This window comes from Platichthys flesus, chromosome 7 (assembly GCF_949316205.1).
Source record: "Platichthys flesus chromosome 7, fPlaFle2.1, whole genome shotgun sequence".
NCBI classification, from domain to species: domain Eukaryota; kingdom Metazoa; phylum Chordata; class Actinopteri; order Pleuronectiformes; family Pleuronectidae; genus Platichthys; species Platichthys flesus.
In genome coordinates this window covers 14,852,974-14,869,336 of record NC_084951.1, presented here as the reverse complement: position 1 = coordinate 14,869,336, position 16,363 = coordinate 14,852,974, and the positions used below count along the sequence as shown (strand labels likewise).

The following is a 16,363-nucleotide window of genomic DNA, read 5'->3' as shown; positions in this document are numbered from 1 at the left end:
GTCTCTTTGTTTATGACATATCTTTCAATCGGCACAGAAGGGAAGACAATTTGTATATCTTAGTCATGTATTCGACGAGTGGGATAATTTTCATTCCACTTTTATTCTAAAAGATGTTCAGTGTTTATCAAGATATTTGTGGTTCAAGGGTTTCTCAAATCAAATCACCATCGGTCACCTTTCAGTGTTCAGCGTGTGTCATTTAGAAAAGAAAGTGATTCAAAAACGCTTTTAGATAAGTACCCAAAGCTTCATGTAGAAAAGAAGCTGCCCATGTTCTCCCTCAGGTATTTAAGAAACACTTTTAGACCAGATCTGAATCAGAAGCATTGCTTAATATTAGTTTCTGAACAAAGACGTTGTCTGCTGTGACGATAAATGTTGGGAATTTTATTTTAACTGAACTTCCTCTGTGTGTCACTTGATGCTGTGAACCGAGCGCCTCTGTGGGTCGACCCACACGACGATGTCTCTCTCTTCTGTCTTCGGTAGATTTTCGTTTCCATGTTTCCTGTAAAGTATGATAAAAAAATTATGAACACAGTTTCAAGAGAATCCAGAAAGGCCAGAGTGAAGCTGGTGAGCCGGTCCACCACCACAAGCACCCACCTGTGGTCCTCAGACACGCTCTCCTTCTGATATAACGTCTGGTTCTTCTTATAGAAGAGGTCCTTGTTGTGATCGTAGACTGAGTTTAGATGGAAGTCGAGGCTGTCGTTGGGAGCCTGAGGTGAGGAAGACGAGTGGTGCATTTAATAATATAGTTTTGACTGTATAAGAGAAGGTGACCCACCCTGGCTGGAGCTCACCTGGACTTCATCGGACATAACACTGCGTCTGGTGCTGGCCAAAGTAGCTCTGTCATAGAGGCGACTCCACGGCTCCTCAGTCTGGGCCAGGTGTGTCGGTTTCTTGCATGTTTGTCTCTTCACACAATGGGGGCAAGAGAAATTAATTCAAGTTCATAAACAAATGGATGTAAGTTAAACCAAGTTGGCATCGCCGGACGGGTCACTTATTCCCGAGGGTCATTTCAATTTGTATTGGACACATTTCAGATGATCAAATATTGGATTTGCTTTATAATCCTTTATAATTAACAATTATATATATATTGAATGAAGGGTTGAAAATAGATAAATGAATATACTCACCAGCTGCGGACTGAAGCCGCTGAGGCTGAACTCGTTTTCTAACTTTGGAGAGGGGAAAGGATCCCTGCTCGACATCTTAAATAACAACGCCACGCTAAAACACAAAACACCAGCTGGTTTCTAAGCAACCTACACATTCCGGTTGACCCTTTCAAAATAAAACCTTTGTTGAGGAACTTTTCCTCCCTTCAGTCTTATTTTCTTTTTAAAAAAAAAGTGTTTATTTTCAATGCACTTTAATATTTAATTCCATTCCTAAACATAATTTATAATTTCTTAAATTAGTGACAGATAAACATTCTTAGGGTCAGACTCTGTTCAGAAACGTTCTCATGAGACTGGGCTGAGCTTTGCAGATTAAACTGCCCAATACCTCTGATCATCCAACTGAGCTTCAACTGTAAAATGACACTTATAGATTTGTGCATCAGTAATACTGATCATATAATGTAATATTAAACTTGAATACATAGTAAAAAACCATTTAAATACTGTTAAATTACACTTATACACGTATGCATCAGTAATAATTATATAATTAGTGCCCAAGAACTGACAGGCACTGACAGACAGTGAGGCCCTCTTGAAATTGTTAGGATTACCTATGAGACCTAGGAAATTATCCTAATGAATACTTTAAATTTTGAGGATTCAATTACATTCTGCCAGACATCACTTATGTAGTTTGAATTGTGTATTTTTGCAGTGGGATGTATTTATCTTTTCTTACATTTCCCACCACTGCTTTAGAAATTATTTTCCCACTTATATAACTGCTTTGTAAATGGAGAAATGTATACTTACTGTATATAAACTTTTGGTTATTACTGATAAGCGTGCAGCTCCCAATACGTCTGGAGTCTTTTCAGGAGATGATGGCAAACAGTTACAGGAGCCAATCAGCTTCCAGTTGACGTGCTACACCCGCCTCCTGCAGCACCTGCACCTGAGGGTTGGGGTCAGACCCTCCACTGCTCCATCACTTCAGCACTGACAGGAGGCGACCATGCATCGAGGCCTGATTCACCTGAGCCACGTTTCACTGTGGCTGCTTTTTGCACAAGCCTCTGCGGATCTGCACCTGTGCACGGAGGTGAGGAGCTGCGTGACTCTTTTGATACATTATCAGGAACTAACCCTTTCAGAGTTTAACTTACTTTCAGGGGCAAAGCTTTTTTTTCTGTTAATACAAAACTTTTTTTTTCATTTACAAAAAAAATAGCTGTATTATAAGATAAACATTTTATCTAAAAACCAACAAATGATCCATGTGTGTTGCTCTGAGGTTAAGAGACTTTTAAAAGACGGTTCAGCCTGACCTAAAGCTTGTTTAACAGCTTCACTCCTAATGTCTGACTGATTCAGTGAAACATGCTCAAGTTCTGGGTTTTAAATTTGTTCTGCCGGAGAACTGACTATAAATGCTGACAGATTAAAAAGTACATTTTCTAAATGGCAGTTTTGAATAGGAACATTTCGACTGTGTGTTTCAGCAGCACCTACGTTCAACACTTGAACACAACATGTCGTGTGTTTATGGGAAGTGAACAAATGTTTGCTCTCTGAGTGTTTGAATTACATTAGTCATTCCCTCACACTTGTTTTACCAGATCTTCCATATGCTGCTTCGTCCTCACCCCTTCCACGTGTTTCCCTTTGCATAGTAACAGAACCGTTTGATAAAACATTTAATCAGCTGACTTTGGACATTACGCCCGTGTGGTTTACCAGGGAGCTGTGAGCTTTTATTTTCATGATAAGCAGGGAGCTCTGGTCGCTGCCACTTTTTCCAGGTGACTCTGTTTCCATGCCAGTCCATTGACCATGAGAACCAGCGGTCATGATGTCCCGTTGCCGTGGTTTCCTCCTGTTGGTTTCCAGTATAGGCGATTAGGCTGCGGCCCATCTCCACAGTTTAATGCATTTTTACATCAGGTCCTCCCACATGGTGCCGTGTTCACCTGATACCCCCACAGCTAATGTAGCAGCTCTAATCGAAAACACAGGCCAGAGAAGCACTGCTGCTGCTGTGTGTGTTTCTGTTAACTATTAATCCCACAGGCTGTGTCTCCGCGTGTGTGTGTGTATGTGGGGGGGGGATTAGTGCTGACTGACCTACCCAGGAACCACAGGCTGGTCAATGGACAAATCTTGAAATCCCACTGTGCTCAGTATTCATGACTTGCTTCAGAAGGTGTCAGATCAACAAGATAACCTTTAATGCTGTGTCACATCATCACAAATAACATCATTAAGGGTGGAGCAGTGTTTGTCAGTCACTTACTGTAATTATCTCAGACACAACGAACAAAACACAGGGAGGGGGGGAGCTCTGCACTTGAGCTCCCTCTGTCTCCAAAGTTCCTCAACAATACCGAAATTCCCTGTTTACATAAGGAATAGATGAATCACCATTTCCCCCGCTCGGCCAAGTAAATAAACCCTGAGGCTACCGGAGTCAGCACATCCTTGATGAATGAGATTAAAAACGGTTGAGGCAAACTCCTGGGTCAATATTTGCTCCAACTTTTATTTGTATAAGAGGCTGGCCTGGATTGAGAAAAAAATGGTATAAAACAATCCGATCGTGCATTTTTATGACCAGCCTCAATTCTATTTCACGTGCATCTTCTGCAGAGCGGCTACAGTCAGTGAATCCATTCATCAGACTGTAAGTCAGTAGCTTCCTTCAACCAAAACTTCAAACTGACTTTTTTTGTGCAGCGTTCTGTGATCTGACCTAATTCTAGTTTGTATTATTGTTGTTGGTGTCATGAATTCTATTTCTTATATGTTTTTTTTTTAAATATTTGTGGTTGTTAGAAATGCTATACAAATACATAAAGGGATAAAAAAAGGAATACATAGATGAATAGATTGTGTGTTTCTGTTTTAAGATTGTCTGGTTTTTGTTTCCAAAATGTGAGGATTTGAGGCCTTTCTTTTACAAAACAAGTGATCATATTATTTTGGGGGTTTTGAACATTTTGTTGGATAAACCACAATTTTTGAAGATGTCAGCTTAAATAGTTTTTTATCTGGTAAACCTATTTTCTGTAATTCGATTAATTGGCAGTTCGTATCTCTTTTGTTTCTTCTGTGGTGTTTTTCAACTTGCTGTGTGAACCTCACACCTGTGTTTTGTCCTTGCAGTCAGATTATCACTTTGAGTACACCGAGTGTGACGTACTGAGCTCTCGATGGCGAGTGGCGGTTCCCAACAAGGCCAACACGTGCACAGGTCTACCGGATCCAGTCAAAGGCACCCAGTGCAGTGAGTTTCTTACTTTTACAAGTTGTATTTTTACACCTTCTGAAAACCTTCACCCTATGTTCCAGCTCTCAGGTGTAAATATAAAACTGGATCTGGTCATTGCCAGGTTCACGTCTCCATGAATCCTCTCTTCTCTGTTTTTAGCTGTTGTTTTTTGTTTGTTTCCTCCTCCAGCCTTCTCCTGTAGTGAGGGGGAGTTTCTGAACATGCAGTCACAGGAGTGTCAGAAGTGTGCTGCAGGCACCTACTCTCTGGGCACCGGGGTGGCGTTTGATGAGTGGGACAGCCTGCCCACAGGTTTTGTCACCCATGGGGAGGTGACAAATGGAGGGGACAGCCGGACAGACTGCTCCAAGTAAATAAATACTGTTCCTCGCAATGTTCTTATTTTATGTCTTATGTCTCGATCGATTATTCTCAGTGTTAGTTTTAAGAAACATTAAACTGTCTCTGCTGCTGATGTTATTCCAGCTCAACCTGGATTCCAAAGGGTGATTACATTGCCTCTAACACAGATGAGTGCACAGCGTTGTTGTCCTACGCTGTGAGTCTGAAGGAGCCTGGGACTGTGTCCTTCGAGTATTTCTACGAGGAGAGCAGCATCTACTTTGAGTTCTTTGTAAGTGATTTAAAGTGACTGTGGGTTGTGATGAAGCTGTTTTCAGGGGGAAATACTTGGTGACCTCGAGTTCTTTTCCCTCCTCTCCTGCAGATTCAGAATGACCAGTGTCAGTCCACAGACTCTGAAAACCGCTTGATGAAGACTTCAGATAAAAACTGGAGTAAATACAAGGTTAGTACGAGGGCAATATCTAGCCTCTGGGGACAAAGGACAATATTTTGGGGCTTCTGATGTAGACAGTGGCCACTAGGTTCTTCAGGTCCAGATGATGCCCAAAAGCAGACACTCAATGGATTTCCGTTGATGTGCTCTGCCTCTTTTTCCTCCAAAGTCTTTTCCCTTGCTTACAGATTCTGTATATTCACATACAAAAACTGTTTATGGAGGTTTATCTCTGCTCCTCTATTTCTCTTCTGTTCCTCTTTAACTTTTCACACCGACTCTGTGCAGGTTGAGCTGAACAAGGGCAACAATGTGTTGTATTGGAGAAATACAGCGTACACTCTGCCGGGCGACACTGTCAAACCTGTGCTGTTGAGAAACGTCGCCATCTCAGGTAGACTAGCCCCTGAGTGTTGTGTGCAGCCCGGCTCAAAACCCTTCCTCACTCCTCCTCTTCTTTTTTCCCCTGTTAATGATTTTTTTCTTCCAGGAGTGGCCTACACATCCGAGTGTTTCCGCTGTAAACCTGGCACCCACAGTGCCAAAGCAGGATCTGCCCGCTGTTCCCCCTGCCCCGCTGGTACCTACTCCACTAAGGGCGCCACTGTTTGCCATCAGTGTGAAACAGACAAATATGCAGGTATTCTTGTTGGCATTTATAACGCTCAGTCCACAAAGAGTATCATACCACTCGCTGGCGTGTTCTTTAACTCGGCATCGTGTTTGTAGATGAACCACTTTCTATTTGCATATTGCTGAACATTATAATATAGTAATATCTGCATGCAAATACAGCATTTACAGCTCTAGAGGCTACAGAGAATGTGCAGCGTCTTATCACTGCATCTTAATGTAAGCTGTTCTTTTCCCTTCTCGTATCCGGCTTTGTTTTCTGTTTTTCCAGAGGCTGGTTCAGGGAGCTGCAAACCGAGACCAGCATGTACAAACAGTGACTACTTCTACACTCACACACCTTGTGACTCTGAGGGAAAGGTAATGTGGAAACAAAGATTTGATATACGTGGCGGCAGCTGTCATGCAGCCTCACCTCTGCTGAACCTGCCTCATTCTTATGCCAACATCTACCAGCCAGAGTCAATATTATTCTGTAAGTGCGTCTGTCTCATTCTGTTGAATGCCGGAGCTCTTTCAATTTGGTATGAATTACCACTTGGACTCGTGGATGAACTTATTAGAAGTTTGTGGACAAAGATGAAAAGTCAAGGTCAACATTTTTGGGCAATTTGAATTTGTTATCTGAAGAAAACATGGAGGGAATGTCTTCAAAAATTGTACAAACATTAATTTGCCTTCACAGATTAATTGATTTGATTTTAGTGGTCAAAGGTCAAAGTTCACGGCCACTGTGGCCTCAGAAAATATATATTTGGCCACAATGTCTTAAAATTGTGACCTGTTCAAAATTAATCAGACCTTACTGGTTAAAGGTCATTGTGACCTCATATGACCTCAATATGTATGATGGCTGACACGGCACTGGTTGATGGAAACATACAACAACAGGGAGATCTTTCATAATCCTGCTGGCCACAATCATCTGTTGTCGCTGTTGTGTGTCCTTCAATGTGCATTGCGTTTGCTGACTGTGTCACAGGGCCACAGGTCATCTCTTCCATGTGTTTATATCTGGCCTGTTCTGTGTCTCAGACGCAGCTCATGTACAAGTGGATTGAGCCGAAGATCTGCAACGAGACCATTGAAGGAGCGGTGACGCTTCCTGCATCAGGGGAGAAACACACCTGTCCACCATGTAACCCTGGTTTCTTTGTCACCAACTCCTCCACCTGCCAACCCTGCACCAACGGCCTCTACTCAAACGGAACTGGTACAGAGCCACTATCACAATAATTAACACATTTTATACTGATGTATAAAAGATTATACAGCATTGGACTTTTTTTAATTTTCACATTCAAGCTAGATAGTGACACTTCTTACCCCTTGTTTCATCCAGTTTTGAGGTACACACAGTGAAACCTGTATATTAACGTGAAAACACATTATCTACCCACAGCATGTGCTCAGTGTGCTGTCGGCACGGAGCCAGTGGTGGGGTTCGAGTACAAATGGTGGAACACGATGCCGAGCAACATGAAGAGCTCCATCTTCAGCAGAGAGTTGAGAGGCTCCGAACACAGAGCTGGTAAGAAAATATCAGGCTGCACAGTGTCCGAGAGGGTGGACGTCATAACAGCTGATCTGATAATGACCACAGAGCGTCACGGAGTAAAGAAGTAATCACTTTAAAAAAAAACAGATAGAAAATGAACAATATGACATAATTTATGCCCAGGAATCATTCATTTGAGAGGATCTTTGAATAAAACAATCTGCATTTTGACAGAGTAACCTAAACCAAATAACTAATGGTTCAGAAGTTTGTAAAGAGACCTTAAGATCATTAAGTCAATTATTTTATCTGTGGTCAGAGATACATTTACATGCTCAGCATCACAATTTCTTAGCGTAATACTTGTTGCTGTAAGTATAGTGGGAGTAATTTTGAAAATATGACTTGCATGATGTTTTGTGTGTGTGTGTGTGTGTGTCAGTGTTGATGGTCTTAAAGAAAGAAGACAGGTCACCTCTTCCTCTCACTTTCTAGAAATGATTCCAAAATATCCTGGATAAGATAATCACCGGTTTGCGCAGTAGTTAGCATGGGGTTGGGCTGGGGGGGTTCTTATGTTCCGCTTGACCAATCACGAGTCAGTCTCAGCTGTCAATCATGACGTGTCGCCTGTTTTTATAGCATCAAATTAGCAATTATAACCAAACTAACCAGAAAAATGTACGCTTGGACATCGGTTTAATATGAACCACCCAAAATGACAGAAACCATCTTTGAGGAAAGATGATTTTTCCTGTACTTGTGACTTTTTAGTTTGGTTTACGTCCTACCCACTAACATGGAGGAGGCTTTTGGGGAGCTTTCAGTTTGTCTGTCTTTATAAACAGAGTAGGGTTTAACAGCATAGGAATGTATCACTATGTTTTTTAATCTGTATTCACAGCATGGGAGGTGGCTGGAGAATACGTTTACACAACCCCTGGTGATCAGGACACAGATTATCTGATGCTCATGCTCAACGTCCCTGGATACAGGTGAAGTCAAACATTTCTCTTGAGGAAATAATGCAACCGACTCTCTGTACAGTTTGTGTGTGTAAGAAAAGTTGATTGAAATGTTGCGTGTCTTCCCAGGCTGCCTCAGTCTCTGGCCAAAGACAGTGAGAGGAGTGAACTGGCTCGCATCACCTTCGTCTTCGAGACCATGTGCACGGCCGAATGCAAACTCTTCTTCCTCGCTGTGAGTTAAACTCTCTGGGTCAGGTGACGACGAAGACGCCGAGCATCACGTGAACAGGAGTGTGAATAAAATGCATTTCTCCGCAGGGTTATAATCAGTGGAACAACGTGGTGGTGGAGCAGTGGAAAGGCAGCAGCAGCAAACAGTCGTACTCCTACCTCATCCAGAGGAACAGCACCGTCGGCTTCACGTGGACGTTTCAACGCACAGAGGAGTTTAACATTGTGAGACACGAACACAGCAGCACAACCCAAAACACAATGAGATGATCTGTTTCAGTCCCTCGGGCAGAAATGAACATAAAAGCATGAATCATAAACTTTACATTACTGACTAATCAAAATGTCAGCACCATCTTAACAAGGACGGTTAAAGACATTTTTAGTTTTAAAGTTTACCTTGTTAATTGAATTCTCCCTGTGTCAGCGTATTATTTGTGTTGCCTCATCAGATAGATAACCTCATAAAGACTTGTCATTACCAGGATAAGCATAAAAGAATAAACTCATTTAAACACTGCGTGAGGAACAGGAAGACGTGAATAAGATGAAGCACAGAGGAGAGAAGGTTTAACCTCCAAACATTGCTCTTAACACCAGAGGGCACTGTGGAGCTGTGTGTCTGCTTCGGGAAAAGTCAACATGACCTTTCGGGGTACATGCTCACTGAAGATAAGCTACTGTGGTGGAAGAAATTCTCCTTAAATACATACATGCAATTTCACTTTTACTCCAGTGAAAGTACAACAGTTTTACGTTACAATTTATATTTAAGGAATCCAAAGTAAAAGCATTAGTTAAACCAAAAATCTAATTGAAAAATGTGCAAATTATATATATATATATTATTTCCCCTCAGGATCAACAAGATCTTATCTTTATCTAAAATAATAAATCTAAAAAATGATTTGTTGCTTCTATTATATATTTATAATCGGAATCTGATCATTAATGGGATATAGAAAGTAGCAGAAAATGTAAATACTCAAATCTGGTACCTTAAATGTGCAAATAGTTACAATACTTAAATATATATACATATAAAAAACAATCTCACTGTGTGTAGAGGGGCTCAACTGGTTACTAAGCCCTAATGCTACTCTTTCCTCAGGAGAGGAAGTACAGTGGTGACATTGCAAAGATCTACGCCATCCACATCACCAACGTGGTCGGAGGTGTAGCCTCACAGTGTCGCCGCTGCGCCATGAGCTCCGACGAGGCCTGTGTTCCCTGCCCACCGGGACACTACATGGTCAACAGGACCGGGTTCTGCGAGAGATGCTCGGAAAACACCATCATCAGGGCTGAGCAGCCGTTCGGAGAGGACGCCTGTATCCGCTGTGGTCCAAACACGAGGAGAAACAAGGTGAGACCGACGAGATGCTGGTCACTGAGAAACTCTAAAGACTGAATCGATCGGTGTTTACTGGTGACTTCATGTCCTCTGGCTTGTTTCTGGATGATTGAGGATTTTAATGTTTACTTTCAACACATGAACACACTGTGGGGTTTTATTTAAAGATGAGTTTCATGTTTTTAGTTTATTCCTCAACTGCATTGAGGAAAAAAATACAATATTAACAAAAAAGGAAATGATAAAATTAAGTTATGGTGAATGTGATTTAATATTTGATTCCCTGGCAATTTGCATAAGGCCTCAAAATAGCATTTGGGGATTAATGGAGGAAAAAAGGTGAAACATCAAATCAGACGATTTAGCAAATTGAGCATATGTAAATTCCTAGAAACTGAATTGAATTCATCTATATAATGCTTGTTCTTGTGTACCTTTTCTCCCTTATGAAAAAGAAAGAATGAAAATAAGGAGTCACTTTTATATTTAATTATTTACAGCTTATTTACCTAAATTAATTTTGACTTGACTAAAGTGCTTTCTACCTTATTGGTGCTTTTTTAAATTATATTATATATCTTGTTCGACATCATAAACCTTTTTCTAGAACAAGCTGTTGAAAGGTATCTCACATATATCATGTGTCTTGATGGTTCTCCCACATTAATCCACCCACTACAAACTGACTATGCTGTGCATGTAAATGCATGTGTTGACTCCCTCCAGGCCTACTCAGCGTGTCTCAGTGACTGTACGCTGGATGTGCAGTCGAGAGGGGGAGCACATCTGCACTATGACTTCTCTCCTCTGGCCAATGTCACCGGCTTCCACAGCAGCCCCCGCTTCACCAACAAAGGCCTGAAATATCTCCAGAGCTTTAATGTGGCTCTGTGTGGGAAAGAGGTCAGAAAGCCCTAATCCATATTTATGTTTTTGTGTAAATTACATTTCCACACAGACCTTCACGTGTTGTGTTTCTCTTGCAGGGTCGTATGCCAGCTACCTGTGTGGACAACGCAACGGGGAGTGGGAAGGAAGTCAAAGGTTACGTCTGCCAGTCCACTGTGGTTCCGTCTGAAATCAGGAGTCAGAGCGTGGTGTCCTCACAGCCGTTCCTCATCGGGGACTCACTTGTCGGTACGGACTGAATGCCCCACCTGTACAATGCCATGATACATTTGTACGATCTTTCCAACAGCAGTTTCAGTCCTTTGCTGAAAGGTGCACTTAAAATGTCCAAACATTAATGTAGAGCAGTAAACTGTGGAAGCACAGACTGTTCTCTCACACACGCGCGGGTGATGGGTCGCATCAGGATTTTTTCCGCTCAGCTTCATAAAGTCTCAATGCTTGGAAAAACCTTTCATTGTCACACTAATGTGAAACCCTCAGTAAATATCACCTAAGGACATTCTTTCCATAACTTCTGTCTGTGACTGTGCCTTATTTGGTCATGAGTGTTTCATAGATAAATAGAGAGCACTCTCACTTAACTCCTCTGTTGGTTTTATTGCCGCTAATGGTGCTTCAGCTACTCATGTTTTTTCCATCGATTATTTACTCTGCTGTCGTATAGAACTACATCTAATTGCGCCTGAATTATATAATATTACCGTCGTCAAGGAGGTTGTGTTATTGCCCCTGCCTGTTTGTTTGTTGGTTTGCTAGATTGTGACTAGAATTAAGCAAAAACAACTGCATTGATTTCCAGTAAACTTGGTTGAAGGATGAGGGATTGGCCAAGAAAGAACCCTTTGAATTGAGGTGCTGATCTGGACAAAGGGCCGGATCCAGAAACTTTCTTTAACATTGTGATGTAGGATGGCACCGATATCTATGAGGCTTGTCCAATCATGAGTCAGTCTCAGTTGTTAATCATAATGTTTCACCTCGTTTTTATAGCAACATATAACCAATTAAAACCAAACACACCAAAAACCTTTTGATATTTACTACCTTAAATAACAAAAACTATCTTTCTGATAATGTATTTATGGTGTACTGTGAGCTTTTAATTTGAACCATGTCCCATACACGAGGCAGGGTTTATAACCTATACTGCAGCAAACCACCAGGGGGCGATAAAGGCTTCACTTTTAGGGACTTGTCCTGTCATTCAAGTCTCTCGGTCAAGTCTGTGTATACCAAACAGTTTACTTTGTCACTGTGAGCATGTTGGCATTGAAATAAACCCAAGCCTATTGTTTCTTAATGTGTTTGCCTCTTCAAGATTCTGAAAATGTTTCAGATGAAACTAAACAAAAGTTGAATCCCTCTGAGATTAAACAGCTCCCAGGCCGAGGCATCAAAACAGCCTTTGTTTTGTGGGGTGTTGCAAGAAAAAGATGTTAGAGCCATTGGTCTAAACTGTGTTAATGTCATTAATCAGATAACAAGCATATGATACATGTTGTCATTGTGAAGGTGTGACCACTGACACGACGCTGAGCGGCATTTCCTCTCCTGATTGGCTGTTCCCGTCTACGTCCATGCTGCCAGACGTCATCTTCTATTACAAGTAAATACGATCAAGATTTATCCAGTTTTGTTCAATCCACTGTGATGAATAGATAAGTTTAGACCTTTACGTCTGTCCTGTTTGTGACATGTCCAGGTCCAGTGAGACGACTCAGACTTGTAAACAAGGCAGGTCGGCCGCCATCAGACTGAGATGTGATCCAGCACTGACCGCCAAAGACCACATCACGCTGCCGAGGTATCTCACACCACAACCGAGATCGATTTTTATGACTCAGCTCTCTGAACAAAGTGGCTCCCTGGAGAAACCTTTTTTTAGCACGCAAATCTTCCAAACAACTCTTTTACTTTGTTTTCCTCCACAGAAACTGTTCACAAGGGACGTGTGATGGCTGTGTGTTCCACCTCCTGTGGCAGAGCCAGCATGCATGTCCACTCTGCAACAGAAGCCACTACAGAGAAATCGTCAGCGCTTGTATCCAGGGAATACAGGTAGAGAAATCCTTCACAGATCAACTCGAAACTCATCCTGTGTGACAATAAATACTGAAAGATTTCTAAATATACAGAATATATAAGAATAGATCACAGGAAAGAAGATGGTTCTCCAGTTCATGTGATCATTTAACCACAAAGAGCAGCATCTTGTATTTTATTTACTGTGCTGTGTGTGCTGATCTTCATCTATTGTTTATGGGCAAATTTAAAGGAATATTTCATCAATCAATCAATCAATCGATGTTATTTATCCCCCCCCCCCCCAAGAAAACCACCTATGTGTGGCAGCAGCCGTTGCAGTGCTATGGAGGAGTGTCTCTACCAGCACAAAAAGTCAGCGCTTGTGTGAGTCTGGATTTCTGGCTCAAGTTCGGTGTGACCACGGGAATAATTGCTGCTGTGCTGCTCATCAGTGTCAGCTGCTATTTCTGGAAGAAGACGCGCAAGTGAGACCATTGAGCTTCGAATTCTCTTCTGGTTGTTTGTTGAAGTAAAAGCATGAACGCTTTTCCAATCAGATTTCTGTATCCATGTCATCCTCCACCTGCAGGCTGCAGTATAAATACTCCAAGCTGATGATGAGCTCCGGAGGTCAAGAGTGTGAGCTGCCCACCGCAGACAGCTGCGCTATAATGGAGGGCGAGGATGCAGAGGACGACCTCATGGACCTCACCAAGAAATCTTTTTTCACCAAGATTAAGTCCTTCTCGCGAGAGGTTTGTAAACAGCTCCACTCCCACACAAACACAAACATTGTTGTACTTTTTCTTAGTGAGGACACACATTGGCGTGATGCATTCCCTCACTCCTTGCCCTAACATTAACCATCAAGACTAAACACCAAGCCTAAACCTGATTTATACTTATTTGATAAAATATATAATTATTGGACTGGCTGCCTTTCAACCAAGCTGTGTGCGTTACCTTTAATAATCATAGCTCAATATTTTTTTCATTTTAGTTTTTGTCCCCCTTTAAAGTCATAGAATGTCAATTTTTTATTTTAAAAACAATTTAAAAAAAACTATTATTTTTTAACACTAACCATTTAGATGCTTTCTACTTAGTCCAGCCCTGCTATTATTTTCCTGACACTAACATTTTACGAGAATCTCAATATCCAACATATCCCGGACAGATAATTTTTTCCATTATTTTTCTAACTCAATATGTAACCTTACAGATTTGTTTGCTCAACCCTGACCTCCTCCTCACATTGTCATTTATTGTATAAAGCTAAAACTAGCTTCTATAACTCTAACTATGCGTTTTATTTATATATTTATTAATATATGCCTTAATCAGAAAGAATAAGAATCAATATGACATTCAAAAACAAGTCGCCAGGGCTCATCTTTACGTTATCTTAAAGTTATCTCTCCTGACCCTAAAAGCAAGTCTGAGGCTACAAACATCTCTTGAAAAAGTGAGGACCGTCCTAACACTCCATGAGGGGTATACTCAAAATGGTCCTCACAAAAATATAAGTAAAGATACAGTACACACACACACACATACAGTATGAGGCTGCCATTCATGCTTCTTGTTTTTCTCTGTGTGTTTCAGAGGTCTTCAGACGGATTTGACTCAGTTCCACTGAAGTCGTCATCTTCTCGCCTCCAACAGGACGACGAGGACTCGGACGAAGCTTGAATCAGACGATGAACAGATCTTCGCTGGTTTGACATCAACACACCTCCAACAGTTAAAATATTGTAACGAGTGGTGATTAGTATTATTTGTCATGTTCCAAATCTAATAGTTAAATACAAAGTCTCCACATTGGGGATATTCATTATTTTAAAAACGTCAAAACTGTGTTTCAAAGATTATCTGAGACTGTGGATGAAGTTACACTTTTGTAGATGTGATTGTTTGTGTACATTTACATAAATGTTACTATGTATTTCATTTTTCTCTTTTTATTAGACCACAGTTCTAGTTCAGTCAGATATTGTTATTTGGTAATATATTATTTTTATTTGCTCTGGCTTTTGATAACCTTGTCTGCTGCATTTAAGTTTAGGACATTATTTTGTTTTACTGTGAAGTAAAGATATTTTCTACACTGAAAAACTACAAATGTGCATCTCTCAAAATGAATCAGGTTCTTCTTGTAATATCACATCGCAGCGAACGAAAACAGTTCATCACTTCATACACGCACGCATGCATGCACGACCGCACACACGCACACACACACATTGTAAGTCTTGCTAAATCAAGTATGGTAAGCAGTGATTAGTGGTAAAGAAAAGAATTATGCTTAAGTAGGATACTTCCGTTTTCTGACACTTTACACTTCTCTTTTGCAACAACTGAGACTGAAAGTACTTTTAACTTCTTTTAAATGTGTGTATCTGCTATAGAAATCAATTATTTCGTGGATTAAGATTGTTTACATGTTTTCTTTTACATAACTTATCCTGTGGTAAAGAAAATCCTGATAATTATTAACTCCAACATGTCAATCGACCATATTATTAAAGTGGTGTTTTCACATAAATGCTTTAGCAATGATAATAATCTTACAATAAACTATAACACTATATTGCACATACTATATTTATACTGTTGACACTGCACGGACACTTTACTTTTGAAAGTAAATGCGAAATGTTACCAACATTTTACTTTTAATGGAGTACATTTACAGTGTGGTCTGCAACTTTGATCAATTGATCTAAATAATCATTCAATCACCAATGTTGGAAGAAGTACCACTGTGTTGAAATACTGTTACAAATGAAAGTCATGCATTCAAGATTTTGCTGTTGTAAAAATTCTAAGGTTTTAGCCTCAAATATCCTTCAAGTACCAAAAGTAAGTTATCAGTGCACAGAATTTAATGTCTCTGAATTTATTACTTGATTGGTACTCAATGATAAATATTTATCCATTCATGTGTACATCCCTAAAGCTGCCCAAATAAATGCTGATTACTTACTCATCAAGAAAGTATCATCTTGTCCTTACCTACCACAAGAACAGCAGTTAATAATATAATGATAATATTTAAATAGTATCATTCAGCTGTTATAAAGTGCTTCACAAAGAGGACAAATAAAACAAGAACACACAACGACCTGTTTAACCTGGTATACGTATAAAGTAAAAAGTACTAGAGTAGAGTACAAGATTCAAAATCATTTGCAGAACATATAGCAGACTATTTGTATTCCCTTGTCTTTCTCATTCTGACTTCCCTGCTTCTGCAACAACGGAATTTCCCCAGTGTGTGGATCAATAAAGTTTTATCTTATCTTAACTTGTATCCTACTTAAGTAAATGTAGTTGGTTACTCTCCACAAACGGGTGTCGAGGAGGAGTCACCTCTTAATTGCCTATTTGAATGGACTGTTATTAGTCCTTTGTTCTCATGTGTCATCACATATCAGTGATAAACTAAACCGTTCTTTCTCTAAATATTAAACATATGACTTGACTTCCGGGAGCACTTGAAAGCAGCACGGGGCTTCAGTCGGTTGTCC

General features: G+C 40.5%; 2 protein-coding genes across 2 annotated transcripts; one reads left to right on the top strand and one right to left on the bottom strand.

The window, feature by feature from the left end:
• Positions 1-84: 84 nt before the first annotated feature.
• cfap276 (cilia and flagella associated protein 276) lies at positions 85-2,140 on the bottom strand. The gene is made up of 5 exons (XM_062391991.1): positions 1,959-2,140; positions 1,155-1,248; positions 810-926; positions 610-725; positions 85-511 (listed from the first exon to the last, which is right to left on the bottom strand). Exons 2-5 carry the CDS (start codon positions 1,227-1,229, stop codon positions 418-420), a joined length of 402 nt encoding a protein of 133 aa, XP_062247975.1. The 5' UTR covers positions 1,230-1,248; positions 1,959-2,140; the 3' UTR covers positions 85-417.
• On the top strand, positions 2,112-15,830 carry elapor1 (endosome-lysosome associated apoptosis and autophagy regulator 1). The gene is made up of 22 exons (XM_062391988.1): positions 2,112-2,247; positions 4,308-4,428; positions 4,603-4,783; positions 4,900-5,047; positions 5,141-5,221; positions 5,501-5,606; positions 5,703-5,852; positions 6,117-6,205; positions 6,881-7,058; positions 7,248-7,376; positions 8,248-8,338; positions 8,438-8,543; positions 8,630-8,767; positions 9,654-9,908; positions 10,623-10,799; positions 10,883-11,033; positions 12,321-12,414; positions 12,511-12,612; positions 12,740-12,866; positions 13,140-13,318; positions 13,423-13,588; positions 14,439-15,830. Exons 1-22 carry the CDS (start codon positions 2,161-2,163, stop codon positions 14,523-14,525), a joined length of 2,943 nt encoding a protein of 980 aa, XP_062247972.1. The 5' UTR covers positions 2,112-2,160; the 3' UTR covers positions 14,526-15,830.
• The last annotated feature ends 533 nt before the right edge of the window (positions 15,831-16,363 follow it).